Source organism: Ambystoma mexicanum, chromosome 12 (genome assembly GCF_040938575.1).
Source record: "Ambystoma mexicanum isolate Mex_15411 chromosome 12, UKY_AmexF1_1, whole genome shotgun sequence".
Lineage (NCBI taxonomy): Eukaryota > Metazoa > Chordata > Amphibia > Caudata > Ambystomatidae > Ambystoma > Ambystoma mexicanum.
The window spans coordinates 92086408-92107076 of NC_090936.1; the positions used below are offsets into that span (position 1 = coordinate 92086408).

Here is a 20669-nt window from a genome sequence, read left to right on the forward strand (position 1 = left end):
AGGGCTCAGGAGATATTGAGCTTCTGGGGGAAGGTGAGGAAAGTTAGAATGCCCCCGAGGAGATGAAGCTGAAAATTGGACTTCTTGGCAAGGTCTGTGATGTGTACAGAGGAGTCAAAGATGATCCTAAGGTTTTTTGACTCACAAGTGGGTGAAGGGAGGGGACCCACAGAGTCTGGGCAGAGAGCGAGGGGGAAACTAGGAGCAGGCGTTACAATGAGAACAATCTCTGTCTTGCTGGCACTGAGGCAGAGATCATTGGCAGAGCACCATGCCTGAATAGCAGTCAGGAAGTATAAGGCAGGAAGAGGAGGAGGAGGTAGGGGAAGGCAACCCAAAGAGCTGTGTGTGGTCTCTGTAACACTTGAAATGAGGGGAGTACGTGGTGATCAGGTGGGCCAGAGGGGCCAGGTAGATGTTGAAGAGCCATGGCGATAGGATAGATCCCTGAGGGACACCACAGGCAGAGAGTTCTTCATTATTCCTAACAGATAGTTCTCTGATTGGCATACTCATACAGAGTGGTCCTCCATACGTTGATTCTCCCTCGTATCTTGGGAACCGCTACTCCTTTTTCCAGCCCTGCCTGATTACCAACCCCGATCCCGCAGCATTGCACACTGGAAGAGAATTTTAAGCAGGGGTAAAACTCTGCAACAGTGAATAACTTTAGCAGGGGTCCTCCACAAAAATGCATGGAGATTTACATGACAGGCATAGCTTAGAGACCTTTATTGATATCCAAACTACTCAAGCTGTGATCTGCGCCCCCCCACGAGCTCAGGATGTTCCCGATCTATGTCCAGGAAGTCCATGATGCTGCACACACGCCTTACTCTTGTGTCCTGGCATATTGCGACGAGGGAGATTCTTTTAAACGCTGAAATTTTTGCACTTGAATGTTTGGACAATCCAGAACTCTTAACTCATTGTATGCGTGTACGTGTCTATCAATTTGTTTTCATTACAGGGGAAATGTCAAAATGAGTCAAACGAATGGCCCTTTGAATGAAAGCAAAACATGTCTCATACAACTGACTCAATTTTTCATAAAAGTAACTTAGAACTCTTAGTTTCCAAAATAACCTCACTCTAAAATGTTGTACAAAATGAGCTCCTTTTAAAACAATAAGGCAGCGAAGGGACAGGTAGGAGTGCCAGTAACCTTGCTGGCAGTCTGTTTTTAAGGTCACTATAGTCAAGGTACTGTTCATTTTAAGAAAGGGACGCTAAACACAATATACCACCACCCAACTCTTGCAGAATACAGTTAAGAATATCATAAATTCATCAAACCATGAGGTGGTCCCAATATCACCGTGCAGTGGAAGTGCCGCCATATTGTTCAGTGCTGATCTGCGCAATTTGGTTAGATCTCTTATTCAAACCATCATGGCTCATCTGCACAGAGAACCAAACATATCCACCTCTATGTTCAAGTCTCACATTGTAATATATTTGACAGATCCTCCCTGTACTACTTCCCAAGTGGGAGTTGGGAAGGATCCAAAGTTCACATATGGAAAAAAACATGATATCCAAATAATGTTATATAAGCCCAGATACAAGGCCTCTCTGTTCAGAATTTTGGCAGAATGAGCACGAGCGGAGTCTGGAAAACCCTGGCTATTTATAAGCTATGCACTGGCAATGCCAACAGTTTTGGCTTTTGTGTAGACATGGGAAAGGTATTTTCTAGGCATTGCCATAATGGTGCTAACTGGCCCATTAATGGTGGCAGATTGAAAAAGGTGCACATACCTGGGCATATGTTAGCTGTGCCTGACAAATGTCTATGTAATACCTATACACAAGCTGAAACTGTTGGCATTCCCTATTTTTGTTTTTAGCAGTGAAGGACACACATACCGCTTACAAATCAAGTGGCTGAAGGCAGACCTGGTTAGAGCATTTGTATTGCACAAATAGCGCGTTTACAGCAATAATTAAACCATTAACTCTCAGAAGACTGCTTTGAAAAAACCCTGACAGGCACTTTGAGTGCAAAGTTGGATTTTAATGCTTGATAAATCTAGCTCAAAGAGATCCGAGGAGGGTGTGTTTTGGGCTGGGCAGGAAGTGGGTGGGAATGGCCATTGGGGTTAGTATGGCCATGGCTAGTCAATGGGTGGGTAAATAACCAAACAACACCTGCATGAATTGTGTCCCTCCTCACATACCATCTCTCCTTGGCTGTACTCCAGTGCATTCGATTCAGTTTACAGGTGGCACTACACCACTTTATAGTCAAAACTAAAAAAGGAGGCAGCAGGGATGCATAAATGGAATCAGCCATGGCTTCCGATGCCTAGTAGACCCAAAGCACTTTACATTAATCCTATTGCAGAACTAACATTAACAGGATGGGATGAGAAACAAAAGGTAATTACTTTTTCATCAGCCTTCACCCACCACCTGGGAAACCTGTCCTTCATCCCTGATCGGATGGACGAATAGGAAGTACCTTAAACTGAGCGATCCCTTGTTGGGAAAACAAATCAAAGTTTGATTTTGGTCTTTCAGAAAGCAGTAGATTGCAATCCATGCATTGTGCCCTACATGGTGGAGAACGGGCACACAGGCATTCAAACACGATCATCCTTTGAAAAGATCCTGCAGGGAGCGTTCTCCACCGAAGACTTAATCTCTGCTCGCGATGCAGTACCCACTGATGAGAGGCATATCCGTCTTGAAAAAGTACACAACAGACCGGGAAAGGGTCTTTAACACAATAAGAGATCTCTCTGACTGTGACAAAAGTGACTGTGACAAAAGATGGGGGTGCACCGCAAGATCTCAGTATCTGCAGAAACCTTAGATGCCCAAAACAAGTTCCTTTTCTGGTGCTATCGGACACAAGGAAAGCTGCAGTCGGCCAAGCCTAGTGTTGGCTGGGGAGATTGCTCTGGGAAAGGCTCTTAGCAACACATGGAAGTCAAATTGTCTAAAAAGAGTCTACTTGATTTCTGGACGCCCAATGTTATTTTTCTGAAGTCTTAAAACAGACAAAAACGCCTCCTTTTAACTTCCAAACTATATCTGGAATCTTAATACCAATTGGTGTATATCTACATCAAGTTCTACAACATTTGGCTCTTCATATGTTTTGGAATGCAACTCCCATCAACCCTAGCCAGCATATTCAATGACGTGGGACCCTGGGAGTCATAGTCCAAAGCATCCAGAGAGCACACGTTATAGAACCTTGCCCTAGAGGATGATGGGCTAAACAGGAGCTACAAACCAAACGTATATGCCTCGCCCGCACCTGGCAACTGGTTTTGATGGAGAAAATAACACATGCCATTACAGGTTCGACAGCAAAGTTTATGGTTGTATTTGGTCACTATTTTTGATATTCACCACCCAGGACTGTACTATATCATGAGGCTGTGAGCCCTTGACTGGTTTGATCTTTTATTCGTGTGGTTGATTTGGTGCGGTTTGAGTATGTGCTGTTTCTCTTTACCTTCTGTTTGGGTGAGAGGAGACGTGGGAAGGGATGGGCAAACAGGACTGGGATGGTGTGCACTGCTATGAATAATTCTGCACTTAGTTATTTGCATTACACAGAATATGATAAGGAAGCTCAAATGTTTTACTAAAAGGAACACAAAAAAACTAGTAATAAAATCCAAGGCAATTAACAGTACAACAGCAAACACTGTTCAGAGTGGTGTGGGCCTGATAATAGCACAGCCAATATTTTAAATCAACTTTCGACAGATTACAAATCGTACCCCTTTGAAGATGAGGGCGGTTCCAGACTTGATGGTTTCGCCATTCAGGTTCCCCCGCTCTGCTCCGTAAACCTCAGGCCAGAAATCCGGGTGCAGGTTTCCATTGAAGTCATCTTTCAGCATGGAGGGCAGCGGGGAAGTGGGGACACAGTACGGACCGCCAAAGCCTCTGTCGCACCTAAAAGGGATTTGTGTCAGGAAGGAAGTGGATTCTATTTTTTATTTTATTTGAAAGACAAATTGTATTTGCATAAAATGCGTAGTCTTACAAGCAGCGTCCGGCATCACAGATTCCATGGCCGGAGCACATCCAGGGGCACCCGGAAGCAAGGACCACATTGTCAATAGCCCAGATGTCTGCCCCAGGCGTGTACTCCTTCTGGATCCACCGGAAACGAGTCCGTGGTGAGCTAGCAAAGACAAAGAAGAGTTATGTCAATAGGCATCAGTTTCAAAAAGGCCCCCCTTGCTCAAATGAAGATGCCACTACCACAAGGACATCTTCAAACATTTCAGGCACACCAGCTGGGACCTGCCAATGCCCACAATCACTTGATCCCCTGGATCCATGCCAGGTTTTCAGGATGTGCCTCATTAATATTCATGAGATACATTTGCATACCATGATTCTAAATGTATGCAAATGATTTCTCATGAATATTAATGAGGGATGTCCTGAAAACCTGTCAGGATTCCGGCACTCGAGGCCCAGAGTTGGACAACCCTGCTGTCTAGTTGGACCCAGATATTGAAAGACGTAATATGGAGTTTCAACAATGCCTGCAAGTCGCACTATAGGTCTACTCTGCAACCTCAGGCTCTACACAATTCCCAGCAGAAGGGTCTGTGACGAGTGATCATGGGACTAACACATGTGAAGAGAGACAGGTTGCAGACCCTTTCCAAAGAGTCAATCAGAGGGGTGTGAAAATACATCTGAGAGAAGAAAAAGCATTACTCTTTTTTTTAAAAAATATTTTTATTTTATTTTAAAATCAAACAAACACACTACAACTGTTTCAAAACATAGAAAGCATCATAGTCCAGCACATTTTCATTAGAACTCCCCAACTCCCTCCCCCCGTTAAACTAGAGCCGGTTCTCACATGTCATTTACAGGAGCATCATTGGGTAGCACAGTACTTAGGCAGTCATCATCTGGGTCCTCTGTTCCGTTGTTACCCTGGTGAGGGTTTGCCATAGAGGTCACCAATTGCCGCCAGGCCAGCAAGGGCCCTACTTCCTCCTCGCCCCCCCCTGGTGACCGCTTCAAACCAGACTACAGATTCAGCTTCCGCCCACCTCAAGAGGTCCGTCCACCATAGCTCCACCCTAGGTCTGTGGGCTGCCTTCCAGCCCATGGCAATCCTACGTTTGGCCAAAACATAAGCCAGGTCCTTCATCTTGCTTATGTGTTTTGAATTCCGGGGTCTAGGGAAAATCCCAAGCATGCATGACCAGGCCGATTCCACATCCAGCACCACCCCTCCACCAGCCAGTTTCGTCTTGACCTCGTCCCAAAATCTGTGCGCCTCTGGGCAAGCCCAAAACATGTGTAGCATTCCCGCATTCACCTCCCCACACCTGGGGCATTTCTGCGTAGCTGGTCCCCCAAACTTTGCAATCTTCCCGGGGGTTAAATAAGCCCTGTGGGTAACGTACAATTGAAGCTGTTGGAATCTCACTTTTCGGGACACCTTTTTGTGGTACCTCTGGGCCCGTTCCCATTGCCCGTCCGTCATGGGTCCTCCCACCACCTCCTCCCAATCTTGTCTCAATTGAAGCAACTCTTTCCCTGCCCTTACTCGCAGGAGCTCGTATATCCTCGATATTTCATGCCCGCCCTCCGATACATCATACATGGTTTCCAGGGAGGCGTCAGGGTCTTCCGCTAGCACTGTCTCGGGCCATCTTTCTCTAGTCTTTTTCACAAGCCTAGTGTAGGTTATATATTGGCCACCATGTACCCCCATCTCTTCCTGCAACCTCTGAAAGTCCACTGCCTCCCCTTCCTGCCATATGTCCCCGAGGGTGGCCAGGCCCACCTGTTCCCAGTATCTACGGACCAATTCAAGTAGTTGAGAGTCGTTCCCGCACAACGCCGCTAAAGGGGCCTGCTGAGAGTACGGCTCAGAGTCCCCCCCAATCTTCCATGTCCTGTGCCAGATCTCCCAGCCTCAGTAGCCGCCCCTTGCCCACCAGTTTGTCTCTGCACAACCACACCACTTCCATCAGAAAGTATGGGGCTGTGTCCCCACGCAGAAGCCTAGCTTCCGCCGAGTCTTCAGCTGAAAGCCGCCTGGCCACGTACTGCAGCTGCCCCGCCAGGTAATAGAGTTCAAAATTGGGCAGGCCTATCCCCCCCCTGTCACATGGGTTCTGGAGCTTCCACAGAGCAACCCTATTCCTAGAGCTGCCCCACACGAAACCCCTACACACGCTATCGAGTTTCGCGAATAGGCTCCTAGGTATCAAAAACGTGACGTGTACAAAAAAGTGCAAGAGTCTAGGCTTGACCACCATCTTGAGCAAGGCCGCCCTCCCCATTATGGTCAGGGGCAATCTAGATCAGAATACCATGCTGTTCTTGATCCCCTCTATCGCCTATTCCGTGTTATGCTTGTGTTCTGCCTCGATCTTGTGGTAAATATTTATTCCCAAATACCTAAATGTCACGGGCTGCCATGGTATTGGCAGGACAGGCAGCCTCTGTACCGGGACATTCCTATATCTGCCCAAAGGGAACAGACTGGATTTTCCAGGGTTCACCGATATGCCCGAGATGATGGCGTACCGTTCTATTACCTCTAGCACGTACTGCAGGTTTTCTTCTGGATAACGCAAATAAAGGAGCATATCATCCGCATATAATGATATCAGATGCTCTCCACTGACAGTGCTTATGCCCACCTCCCCATATTGTTGTCGAAGGCATATTGCCAGCGGCTCTAATGCCAGTATATATAGCATGGGTGACCAGGGGCATCCCTGTCTGGTCCCCCTGCAAAGTCGCCAAGAATCTGAGACTGTGGACCCTGTTTTGACTCTCGCATCGGGGCGCTATAAAACAACTGGACCCATCTGAGGTATCCAGGTCCCATTCCGTACCCCTTCAGGACCGCTTTCAGCCAGGGCCATCGTACCGAGTCAAAGGCCTTGACCGCGTCTAACGACACTATAGCCAACTCGCCCGTGTCTTCCTCGGTTTGGTCTATGACATGGTGTAGCCTCCTGTGGTTATCGGTGATGTTCCTGCCTGGGACATATCCCGTCTGATCTGGGTGTATCAGTTTCTTAATCACCTTCTTCAGTCTATTAGCCAGCACCGCCGTGAGTATTTTGCTGTCCTAGTTAAGCATGGACAACGGTCTGTAAGACCCGCACTCCATGGCCGGCTTGCTGGTTTCAAGAGTGGGATGATTACAGCCCCGCGGAGGGACAATGGGAGTTCCCCCCCGCTCATAGGCCTTGTTGAAAGTGGCAAGCAGTGGCTGAAGCAACTCTTGCTTGTATGTTTTGTAGAACTCGTTGGGCAGCTCATCGGAACCCGGCGCCTTGCAAGTGGGCAAGTTCTGAATCACTACCTCCAGCTCATCCGAGATGACGGGTGCGTCTAATTCGGTGCGTTCTAGATCATCCAAGGTGGGAGGCTCTATGTCCTCCAATGTGTCCAGTATGTCTTGACACATATCCTCCCCCGTGTCCTTATACAAGTGTCTGTAAAACGTATGGAATTCCTCATTTACCTCTTTCTGGGTGTTGCATATGCAACCTCTATCATCCTTAATCTCACTAATCACCGAGCGGGGGTCTCACTCTTATACAGCCAGGCCAGCAGTCTGCCCGGCTTGTCGCCCCCTGCGTGTATCCTCTCCGTATATTTCCTGCAATTGAGTCTGCATAGTCTATCCCAGAGTGCGCTGCAGGACAACTGTAGCTCCTTCACTTTGTTCTGTTATCATGAGGGTTGCTCTCGCAACGCATGAGATCCTCTAGCTCCCTTTCCACCTCCTGGAGTTCCCGTTCGACACCACCCTGTAGCCCCTTAGCTTGGGAAATGGCTACCCCGCGTACCACCACCTTAAACGCTTCCCAAGGTGTGCTCACAGAGCTTACGCTTCCCGTATTTATATCAAAGTATTCTTCGATGGCATCCCTCATGCCCTCCCGAAACCCCTCGTCCTGCCGAGCCTCGGTCCTGAGTCTCCATGTAGGGATTTGCGGTCTTGGGGGCTGGTGTCTCCAGTCTACCACCAAGGGCGAGTGGTCAGATAGTACTCGGGCCTTGTATTCCGCTCCTTCTATGTCTCTCACTATCTCGGCTGTTACAAACATGTAGTCTAACCTTGTGTGCAAATCATATGGCGCTGCGTAGTGTGAATACTGCCTATCCGTGGGATGCAGCCTTCTCCACACATCCTCTAGGCCTAGGTCTTTCAGTAATGTACCCAGCGCTTTAGCCGCTGGTGCCGTTTTCCCTGCCCTGTCTTTGGACCTGTCCATTCTGGGATCCACGGTACAATTAAAGTCCCCCCCACACTACCGTACCCCCTGCCAGGGGGCCAAGTTTACCATAGAGGGTCCTAAAGTAAGCCGCTGTGTCATTATTGGGGGCGTACAAATTTATGATGTGCACTTCTCTGTTTTCCAGGAGACCCGTTACCACCACCATTCTACCCCCCGGGTCCACCGTAGAATCAAGCATCCGAAACGGCACATGAGGCGCCACCCAAGTAATGACCCCTCTAGCATACGCCGAGTACGCCGCCCCCACAACATTGCCCTTCCATTTCCTCCTGACCACCTCCAGCCTTTCCCTAGTGAGGTGGGTCTCTTGTAGCAGGGCTATGTCTATGCGCATCCTCTTTAAGTACAACATCACCTTGTTATGTTTCAGGTAGCTGTTAAGGCCCCGTACATTCCAGGTCACAATTCTGAGATTACCCGATGCCATCCGGTCGGACTTACTCCATCCCATCCCTTCCCATAATGCTCCCCATGTTGGGTCGTTCCCTGGCTCTCTCCCTTCTATTCACAAACAATACCCCCCTCCCCAACTTCACACCACTGCACACAACTCGCCCCCTCCCTCCCCGCCAACCCCCAACAATAGCCCAGCTCCATCCCTGGATCTCAGGCCTACCCACGTCTGGACCCGTCTTGTGTCCGAGGACGAGGACCCCGCGGGGTGTCACCAATCTAACAGTGACCTAACTACGTGTACTACTATTGGGTGCAGAGGGTGCTCCCCAGGAGCTCCCAGTCATCTATTTAGGAGAAGTGCATTCAACGGGACCCGCCGGCAGATACCACGACTTCCTCCCCACAAGCACAATATCGTACTATATTCCAGTCCCAATGTCATAACTATGGCCTCACGGGTGCTTCTGCAATGCGTTACTTATCTCCAGCCGCTTCTGTCTGGGCATCCGATTCCTGAGGTCGACCTTGCATATCCAACCACTCCATCGCTTCGGTTGGCGTCTCAAAGAAGAGGGACCTGTTCTTATAAAACACCTTTAACCTGGCGGGGTAGAGCAACATGTAGCGGCTGCCTGCTTCTCTGAGCCTCCTTTTCACTGTTCCAAAGTTCATTCGACTCCGCTGTACGAGCAGCGTATAATCCGGATATGCCGTTATTTTCGCTGACCCCCTTTCTATCGTACCTCCTTTTCGGAAAAATTTGAGAATCTTTTTGCGGTCACGATAGTTCAAGATCTTCGCGATCAACGGCCGCGGGGGGGGCTCCTGGGGCCGGTCTGCTGGTCAGGGCCCTATGTGCCCTTTCGACCGCGAACCCCTGGGTCAGCTCCCCGCCTGTAATCTCCTGCAAGAGCATGGTTTCAATGTAATCCGTGGGGTTCGATCCTTCCATTCCCTCCGGAACACCCACTATGTGAATGTTGTTGCGCCTGGCGCGCCCCTCCGCCTGCTCTGCTCTGTCCTCCAAATTGCCCACTCGTTGCACGAGGGCATGAAGCTCCTTAGCGTGTGCACTGCACGCCTCCGTGGTCGGGGCCAACTCCTTCTCCAGTTCCCCAGTGCGCTCCGCGATCATTCGCACGACCTGGCGCAACAGGTTCACCTCTTCTCGGACCGCTCCGATCTTAAGGTCTAGGCCCTCCTGCAGCTCTTTCATGGTCCTTCAAGTCGGCAATTGCTGCCAGCACCTCCTGGATAGTACCCGGTGGGTCCGTCGCCGCCGTGGGGGCTTCTTTGCTCTTGCCCCCTTCCACGCCCGAGGGCGACCTAGCGTAGGCCTCCATCGTGGGCTGTTTGATCTGGGGTCGCACCACCTTGGGGGACATCCTGCTGCGTCGGTTGGGCCCACACGCCCAGCTGTGTCTTCGGCGCTGCGGAGCGCCTTGTGGGGTTCGCTCGCCGGCCCGTTCACAGCAGGGTTCCACTGAACTTGGGTTCACTGTGCTGGATCCAGGGCCTCCTCAGTGGGGGCTCGCTTTTATGTTCTAGCCTCCAGCCAGAGGCGCATGCGACGCGTCTATCTGGTTGGGCTCGCCCACGCTCCTGCCAACTTTGTCTTCCTCAGCTTCACTGACCATTTATGGCCCTTTGTCCACAGGCGGCCATCGTGGGTGCTGCCCTTCCACTGCGCGACCGTCTCCTTCTTCAAAGTCTAGTTCTGTGGATATGCAGTCTCGCTGGTGGGGAGGGCACTCACCATGTGCCCCCCACTTTCATGCACCCTTGGATGCACCGTGGGCTCGAAAGTCTGCCGAAAACCATCACTTCTTCCCAGGATCAAGATCGGATCATCGGGAGCTCCTCCAAGGAACGTCCTCTCACGACCACTTTTAAGAGTTAAAGCATTACTCTTTTTGCGGTGAAGTAGAAGATGATCTCATTTTGAACACCCCGCAGATCATTTTCTTCTCTTTTATTGTTGTGATTTATATCATGCTTAATGTCAGCTCCAGCTTCTAAGCGCCGGCATGCATGTTTGCTGATATTTAGGAGCTAGTCACACCAGCTGTGTGTAGGTGTCAGGCTGCTACTTGCCCCAAAGATTCCAAGAAACAAAGATGAAAGCCGGAGCCACTTTGAGTTAAGAATTCATACATGCTCTTTTTTGGTGATTTAACCTAGAGATCGCACCTGTGTTTACTTCTTTGCAGTGGGATTCAAAAAAGCTTTTGTAACTTAACCTTTGTCCTGTTAGCGTGTGCAAAATGTACTCAGAGCGTAAGGGCTTCCCAAATATTTTATGCACACCTGAGTGCGCTAGCATGAGGGCAAGGTCATGCCAATACAATATTGTGTCCTTGCTTTGTGGTCAAGATGGTGGCAGGGCTGTGAACATGGTGGAGATGTTTGAGCCAAGAAGCCCTGGGACCTACTGGCCTCCCCAAAAGCCAAAGGATGCATCAAGGGTCTCCATGTCCCTCTACTGGACCCCTCTGCCTGCTAAAAAAACAATGGGCTGAGGCACCCCTTCAGACTGGCACAAGCAAGCGTGCTAACGTGCAGGCATCTCCAGGCAGGCAGTCAATGGGCTACGCAGGTTCAGCATGAAAGAGGGTAGTCTACGGGCTGGCTAAATAGGGCACTCCCATTGTGCAAATATTTGTGTTTGTTATGGTGTAGGACAGTTGTTCTTGCCTTTTGTTTCACCACTAGAAGCAAGACTATCATTTGAAAGGGTTCATAAGGCCAGACATGCATGCTCAGTCCATAAAGCAGTTGGGTTTAGGGTTCACAGCTACATCATAGCTCTGCCAGAGCATTGGTGAGCTAGAGGTTAGAACATTCACATGGGGAAGCCACCAGGCATGAGTGTCCTGTATGAGTCTGATCACTGATGCGCTCCTTTAACTTTGTATGTACTAGATGTTCCCGGTGTAACATACGCCGTTCTAGCATATCTTAAAGATCATTAATTAAATATGACCACACCTTGTTGCTTCGCAGAATCGACAATATAAAGTTGTCCATAACTGACTTATCTACCTCGCTTGGAAATAGCGGTGAGACCAAATGGTAAATGTGGCCGTGTAGTTGAAAACAGTATGGACCATTCGCAGGCAGTGATTTGATGTCGGCACCCAGCGATGTGAACGCCATTGCCTCCACGTTGATTACAGCTTGTTGATCATTCGCATACATGTGTTGCACTCATGTCCCTGATATCGTGCATCTCAGTACCCACAGTTGCAAGAAATAATCCGTAGGTAATGTTCTTCCACGGTTCAGCCATCATGAAGTCTGACATGTGTTTAGTCTTGACGTGCTTACACATCGTTTTTTGTTACTTGAAACCCAAAAGTTGTACGGAAACGGAAACATAACAAATCTTGTACAGAAACATACGAAATTTGTAGGGAAACTTAACGAAGCTTATACAGAAAGTGCAGGAACATGCAAAACTTGTACAGAAACGTATGTAAAAATACAAAACGGAAACATACCTAGGCGTTTTATATGTATAGATTTTTCTAGCTAATCAAGATATACAGCAAAGGCTCCATTGCAATGAAGTACTGTAGGCCAAATACGATTAAATCAATTTACAGTTTGTACACAATAGTATATTGGTCTTCTAAGGAAACTAGATGAAGGTATAGAATATTCACATCAGTCTAAACTCGAACATTTAGCAAGTTCCATCCTTCCTATATGACCAATGTTTCCAGAGGAAGGTTCTTTCTACCGGCTGAAATTGTCAATCTTGACCCTGTGTATGGCCACTGGTCTTGAACGTTTATGTTGTGGTGCTCTGCCAATCTGTTCCAACAGTATGCAGTAAACACTTAGGCACTCATTAAGAGTATGGCAGAGAGGTAAAAAAGTAGCAGTAATGGAATTACCATCACTTTTATCGCTACGCCATATTCTGAGTTTGACATTGGAGTGGAGGATTTACCTCCAGCAACATGAACGATTTACCTCCAGTGGACTTAACACCAGTGGCAATTCCGCCGAAATCCCCATGGAGTCTAAGTATTGTTTTGTGTGACATTTGGTATGAAGATCACAGTATGAGTATATGGTTTTGTGAGATAGTTTTCTATGTAAGCATCAATATATCTTTTTATGGGAGATAAGGAGGAGGAGGAGGAGGGAAGAAAATGGAGACCAGAGGTGGAGGAGGAGCAGCATTAAAGAGGAGGAGGGAAGAAAGTTGAGACGAGAAGTGGAGGATGAGCAGCATTAAAAAGGAGGAGGAGGGAAGAAAGCTGAGAGCAGAGGAGGAGCATTAAAGATTAGGAGGAGAGTTATGAGATGAGACCAGAGGTGGAGGAGGAGCAGCATTTAAGAGGAGGAGGAGAGAAATGAGATGGGACTAGATGTGGTGGAAAAGAAGAAGAGCATTAAGGTCGAGGAGAGGAAGCGGAGTCAGGAATAGATGGAGGGAATACAACTAAAAAAGGAGGTGACAGAGGAAAGAAGAGGTAATAAGGGGGGGGATAAGACCCAAAGGGAAGTTTGACGAAGCACAAGACACTGGGGGGAGGCGGATGAAGAGCAGTTTAGTGTGTGGCCACATGTTGAGGTGGAGAAGGAGGGGAGAGAGGGATTGAAGGTAAGAGAGGCGTAAGGCAGACATGACAGGGCGAGGGAGCTGCACAGGAAATTAGGCAGGGGGAAAGGCTAGTTACGATCCAGAGCCCTGCAGGGGCTTATCAGTTAATGTTGGAGCCACATTCATCAGAGATCCCAGAATCCTGTATTCAGGATTAAGAACCTCAGGGCCTAATGCAATCTGTAGAGTATGATGTGTGTTGTGTTCCATGTACAGTTGACCCACTGCACCACGGGTGGAAGCAGAGACTAAGGAAGCAAGAGAAGGACTGAGAACCACAGCTTTAACATAGTTCTGACTACTTTGTGCTTGTTCTAAACCCCACCACTTGACCTCAGTTGAAACTAATCCCTTGTTTATGTTGTTTTGAATAAAAATAAACCTGAACCATATATCCTGGCATCAAGCCATCCCTTGATCACTTCACCACAACACCTAGCACTTTAAAATAATGTCTTGCATACCTTTCCTCTTATGCGGTGCCTGTGTCTCCAAGGGGTTATTTCTCAGATAAGACTTCCATTGCAACAGTATCCTTGTAAGCAGATATATGTGCAGCAATATTAGCCCCCCCTAGCAGGCGTTCTTGTGTGTATGCGTTGGCAGTTCTTCTGCACTTTTTTGGTGCTAGCCAGACTGGATACTTGCATAGATTTTGTTGTGACCTCCCTAAGTAGATCCTATGCTGTAGTGGTCTGATAGAGTGGCCACTTTATTTATGGGTCACAAAGACTCCAAATAGACCTTCACATGTAGAACTGTGGGAGAATATCCTTAGGCATACCGGATGCTTCGCATTTGCTTTTGAATTCTCTTAGAACGTATGAATTTTCTAAAAGAACGTCAGATCAGTGTTTAAACTTTCCAGTCTGTTCTGCTCTTGCAATCTTAAATGTGGTCATTTTAGTATTGGTGTTATTTCACCAAAATCCTAGGAACAGTAAAAATTACATCACTTAGCCTTGTACTGACTTATAACTTTACAGAAAGTAACATCATACAGCCTTTGACCTTGATTAATGTATAGGAGATGGTAACAAAATATTCCCCAACTGGGTCATCAGTTCCATCCATCAGTTTCTTGTTGGCACCTGCAGTAGAAGCGGTGCTCAGAGGTGCCCATATATTTGCTTCTAGGGCCAAAAATGAATCACGTGGGGGTTCCCTTGAAGACCCCGAGTGTTAAGGTCATCAAGGTTTCAGCATAAACTGTGAGGGCCAGAATGCAATCCCTCACATCCTTTAGATGACACCCATGAATTTTGGCATTAGACTGCCCTCCAAGTCCCAAAGAATGTGTGGGCTGTCCCAGTCACACCTGCTCATTGCAACAGCGGTGGCAGCCATTCTTGCACACTCGGGGGCTGCCGAAGGTGATGCACACCCATATTGCGCTCTCTGAAGTTATCTCAGGGAGGTAGTGCCAGATCCACAAGGCTGTATTTCCATTGGTGGGCAGAGAGCGGAACGTCGCATCAGATGCAGAGGATTTAAGAGTCTGTGGGGAATCAAAGGTTCGAGCAAATTGGTATATTCCCATGTGTCGCACAACAGCACCAATGATACAGCTCTCAGATTCTAGAAACAAGGAAAGCAGATTGTGGAGGAAATGCACCTTCAATGGTGAGCGCTTTGCCAAACAGTGAATCCAAGATGTCTCACCCCAGAAATACGAGGATCGACAGGGCAGAAATCGTGATGGTTTTGAACTAAGAGTTCAGTTAAGAAGTCTTTTTATAGGCCATGTACTTTTGTTTTATACAAGCGCCTGCTAGTTAAGCATTACTTGTTCGAAGACTCTTCTGCAATGCCAGGACAATGGTATCTGCATGTGAGAAGGAGGTGATGTGATCAGCACATGCTGAGAAGTGGACTGACATACATACTCAACAGAATAGAAGATGTAAGGCCAAGCAAATTCATCTAGTAAAAACACAAGCAGGCATGAATCTATATCACTAATTTACTATGGAGGGTTTCTCACTCATTCACTCGCATACTCAATGACCTACCCTCTCACTCACCCTCACACCCACTCACTCATTCACCCACACGGTCACTCACTTACTCACTGGCCCACTCAACCACTCACCTACCAACCTATTCACTCACATGCTCACTCGCCGTTTCACTCATGCACTCATTCACCCACAAAAACACTCACTCATGCACTGACATGTTTCCCTCTCAGTATGACCAGGATAGGATGGCATCTGTTCTTGTATGTCATCAGGCACTTGATCCTAAAATCTGACCATTCCAAGACATTCCTGTCAGGTACCCTGTGACAGGATCCACAGCTCTTACAACTGAATGCATTATTGCCTCAATGGCTGTTCATCATAATCCCTTGTTGCATGTGCCTGACATGGTTTAAAGGACATTGATGGTTAAGCTGCATACATATTTGTAGCTGGCAGGTGTACTAAAAATTCTCAACACAATACACATTCCATAATATTTAGCATACCTCATGTTAAACATTTCAATAGGTTCCCAGTAGAAGGGATCATACATACATGGTGCTAAGTGGAAGGTACACAGTGACTCTTCTCCAGTTCTGGAACCTTTCTGATGTGTAGACCGAGCTTTCGGTGTAATGCAGACAGCCAATGCTGGGTGGCACACACTCCTCCGTCACCTGGTTCCAGTCCCGCCCATTGTTCAGAGAGTATTGGAGCTGAACGCTGTGGATATCACTAAATGGCTTACTGCAACCCATGTTCAATTCAAACTGCAGGAAGGTGGAGGATGACACATGGAAGTCCCACGTCTCAGCGTAGCGCGGCTTTCCTGATGTGGACAAACAGAGATTTCAATAACGTGACATATGCATGCAATGAGGCAACCACTCCTGATCAGATGCCAACGTGGCCAAGACTAGGGATGGGCCTTTTCCTCCCACGAAGGCACAGACCCAATAGTGATCAAAAGTTTGACTTCATTTTTATTTGTAAGGAAGGTGGAACACATCAGTAATACAAAGGTGATAAAACAGATACAATATTATATAATATTATACAATAGTATTATAGTGCTGACTAAACATGTAAACATAACTACATATGAACAATGACATGGAATTAAGAGCACCAAAAATAACCCAAGGAATGCACAGAGAAGATCAACTATTGCATAAGACTTACAAAATCAATTCACCCAAAAGAGTAAATAGCACATGATGTAAAAGTATAACAATGTAGTGAGAGCAAGACCAAGAGCATAATAGTCCAGAAGTGATGTATTCATCCTACTGATGTAAATAGCACATGATATAAAAGTATAACAATATAGTGAGAGCAAGGCTAAGAGCATAATATAGTCCAACAATGTAGTGAGAGTAAGACTAAGAGCATAATAGTCCAGACGTGATGTATTATTCCTACTGATGTAAATAGCATGTGATATAAAAGTATAACAATGTAGTGAGAGCAAGGCTAAGAGCATAATAGTCCAGAAGTGATGTATTCATCCTACTGATGTAAATAGCACATGATATAAAAGTATAACAATGTAGTGAGAGCAAGGCTAAGAGCATAATAGTCCAAAAGTGATGTATTCATCCTACTGTTGTAAATAGCAAGTCATATAAAAGTATAACAATGTAGTGAGAGCAAGGCTAAGAGCATAATAGTCCAGAAGTGATGTATTCATCCTACTGATGTAAATAGCATGTGATATAAAAGTATAACAACGTCCTGAGAGCAAGACTAAGAGCATAATAGTCCAGACGTGATGTATTATTCCTACTGATGTAAATAGCATGTGATATAAAATAAAAGTATAACAATATAGTGAGAGCAAGACTAAGAGCATAATAGTCCAGAAGTGATGTATTCATCCTACTGATGTAAATAGCACATGATATAAAAGTATAACAATATAGTGAGAGCAAGGCTAAGAGCATAATATAGTCCAACAATGTAGTGAGAGTAAGACTAAGAGCATAATAGTCCAGGCGTGATGTATTCATCCTACTGATGTAAATAGCAAGTGATATAAAAGTATAACAATGTAGTGAGAGCAAGACTAAGAGCATAATAGTCCAGAAGGGATGTATTCATCCTACTGATGTAAATAGCACGTGATATAAAAGAATAACAATGTAAATAGCATGTGATATAAAAGTATAACAATGTAGTGAGAGCAAGACTAAGAGCATAATATAGTCCAACAATGTAGTGAGAGCAAGGCTAAGAGCATAATAGTCCAGAAGTGATGTATTCATCCTACTGATGTAAATAGCATGTGATATAAAAGTATAACAACGTCGTGAGAACAAGACTAAGAGCATAATAGTCCAGACGTGATGTATTATTCCTACTGATGTAAATAGCACATGATATAAGGGGGCGTGGCTTGGAGCGCCAGCGATGTGGTCGCTCCGCTGAAGCCGCCCGTGGATCACCCGCTGCCGCAGCAGAATTCATGCAGTTCCCTTGGCTGAAATGACTCGCCGACATTAGCAAGCGGTCCGAAGATGAAGAACTTGAAAGGAAGCTTTACGCCCGAATTCGTCGTCTGAAACATAACACCCTGCTCCCCTCGGAAGAAGCAAGATGGCGGCCGCACCTACGAGCTCAGACGCAGCCAGGAAATGGAGGCAGATCTTACGCTGACCTAGGACTCGAAACAGAGGAGAGCCCGAGTACAGCCTGCAGCCCGAAGCCGGATGCGCAATGCGACCCAGATCTAACATAACGGTGAGGGGGCCAGCGGAGCTCTAGCCGGCGCGAGCAGCCCCGGTGCCCAAGCGTGACATGTGGCAGCGGAGCCCGCACTCCATAAGCATCTTGGAGCCGGCGGGGCGAGTGATGCCTGCCCCAGCCCTGCAGGGCACTGAAAAACAAAGACTCTGGACACAGACAACCCAGGCCTCCCCCACCGGCCTACTCACAAGGACACAAGGACCCCGCTCCAGCGGGCGGTAACCTCAGCTGCAGATCCACACCTGTTGACTGGGAGCACCCTAAGACCACGCGCCCCACCTCATTGCCCGCAGAACCTCCGCGCAGCCGCCATGACGAAACAAACGAAGGCCGGCAAAAACTCAGACATAGCTACTATGTTCTCGACGACGGAAAAGGGTAAGAAACAGGGCCCCCCCAATCTTACCCCGCAAACACCCCGTGGAGGAGAAAAAGCCCTTGCTACCAAGGGAGACCTGGTGGCTTTTATGGCGGACATCAAGTCCGAATTCCGCTCATGCCTAGCAGAAATCTCCACCATAGTGGAACAGACCGATCAGAGGGTGACTGAGTCGGAGCAGTGGCTGGGTGAGGTCGAAGATCGCTCACTGGAACATACAACCGCACTAGAGGAGGTGCAGCGCTCAATCAGAGCCCTACAAGATAAATACGAGATCCTAGAGTATAAACAAGAGGACCTCGAAAACAGGGCCCGTCGGAACAACCTCCGGATCCGAGGAATTCCCTCCTCTGTACCCGACAAAAACCTGGCGGAATACGTCGGAGACTTCTTTCGGTCCTTGCTCCGAGATCTCGATGAAGCCCACCTCGTATTAGACTGCACCCATAGACTGCGCCCACGCCAGGGAATAGACTCAGATCTCCCCCCAGATGTCATCACCAGGGTCCATTTCTTCTCTACTAAGGAGGCCATCTCGGCGATCAGCCGTACCGGGGACAAACTCTCTTTCCAGGGCTCTCCGCTCCAAATTTATCAAGATCTCTCAATGCTCACCCTCTAGGAAAGAAGGGCGCTCCGACCCCTGGCACTCTTTCTCCAAGACCAAAAGGTGCCTTACCGATGGCTATTTCCAACGACCTTGCAGTTCTCATTCAAAGGCGTGATGCGACGTATCAGTCACCTGGAAGATGCGAATAAAATCATGCACCCAACCTCACCTGGAGAATCCGCCTCACCAAACTCAGAGCCAACCCAGACACGGCCCCTCCTCCCCCGAAGCCAAGGCGGCCATCATGGTCAAAGGTGCAGCGGAACAACCGGAAGAGATAACTGAAGATATAGGCGCTCACCACACCTTTCTCATCAACCGCTTGATCCTGCCCAGCAAGGAACCATCATCTTTGGGGTAAGGAACATGCGCGATTAACTGCGGCGGCGGGCAATATCCACGGCTCATGCCCGTTCCAAGAGACGTTCCAACTCTGATTCCTTGGAAATTCACAGTACTGTATTGCTTGTTGGCCCCGTTGGCCAAGGGTGGGGCCACTCACACAATGTCGGCCCACCCGCTGGTTAAAGTTACGCCCTCCCGTTGGGGGCTCGTATTAAAATCCCAAGTGCAGGCTGACCCCTTCTTATCTCTCACAAGCGATGGCGGTTGACCCAGGCGCCATCAACCCTTCCCCCCCAATCCAGTCAACGGGGGGGAATCTGGCCCCAGACCACCAAAACCTAAGACTCCTCTCCCTCAATGTCAATGGGCTGAACTCTCCCGCCAAACGGAAGAATATCCTGCAAAAACTCCAAGATGAGGAGGCCGCGGTGGCCATGCTGCAGGAGACCCACCTGCTACGAGCAGACTTTGGGCGTCTCCGCTCCCGGATGTATCCACTCCAATTCTTCGCCTCGGGAGAGTCTAAAAAAGGAGGCACTGCAATCCTTTTCAGGAGAGACCTACACCCTCAAATCCTGGACACTAAAACATGCCAAGTAGGCCGGTTCATAGCAGTCAAATGCCTCCTCCTTGGTGACTTATATACCTTTGTCTCCGTATATGCGCCTAACTCTGGCCAATCAAACTTTTAAGACTCCTTGAGCATGTCTCTTTCACGCTTCATAGAAGGCCAGGTGATAATAGGAGGGGACTTTAACGGAGTACCAGACCCGATAAGAGATAAGTCGCACCCTCCGACCCCGAACGACTTCACCCAGGCTTTGAGCCTCCTACACCTATTCAGATCCCTGGAAGAAGTGGACTCATGGCGGGTCCTACACCCCACTGAAATAGACTTCTCCTTTCACTCCTACGTCCACCTAACCTTTTCACGGATCGACCTCCTCCTGGCGTCCCCACAAACTCTCGCCTTCGTCAAAGAAGTGTCTATTGGTTCAAGAATTCTATCTGACCACGCTCCAGTGATCATGGAGATCCGGGCCCAGAACCCCACCCCTAACGCTCCCTGTAAATGGTAATTATATGACCCGATCCTCAATGACATGTCGGTGAGAGACAGAATCGCGAAGGTGATCAAGAATTTTCTTGAAGAAAACCCAGCTTCTGATACCTCCCCAGCGAATAACTGGGACACCATGAAGGCAGTGATCAGAGGCGTCCTGATTGCACAGGGAGTAGCCTATCATCGGAACAGGCGGCAGACCAGGATATCCTTGGAGGAAGAACTGAAAGCGGCAGAGGAGATACACAAAGAAAAAGGCTGGTCCCCCAAAACGCAGCGAGCCCT

At 47.9% G+C, this 20669-nt stretch overlaps 1 protein-coding gene across 2 annotated transcripts in view; it reads right to left on the reverse strand.

The window, feature by feature from the left end:
- Window positions 1-20669, reverse strand: part of RELN (reelin) — a 2335047-nt gene that overhangs the window by 294723 nt on the left and 2019655 nt on the right. For both annotated transcript variants that reach the window (XM_069628072.1, XM_069628071.1), the window contains exons 34-36: window positions 15798-16071; window positions 4010-4150; window positions 3741-3918 (exon numbers count right to left, since the gene is read on the reverse strand). In XM_069628072.1, coding sequence (XP_069484173.1) covers window positions 3741-3918; window positions 4010-4150; window positions 15798-16071 — 593 coding nt within the window. The remainder of the gene's footprint in view (window positions 1-3740; window positions 3919-4009; window positions 4151-15797; window positions 16072-20669) is intronic.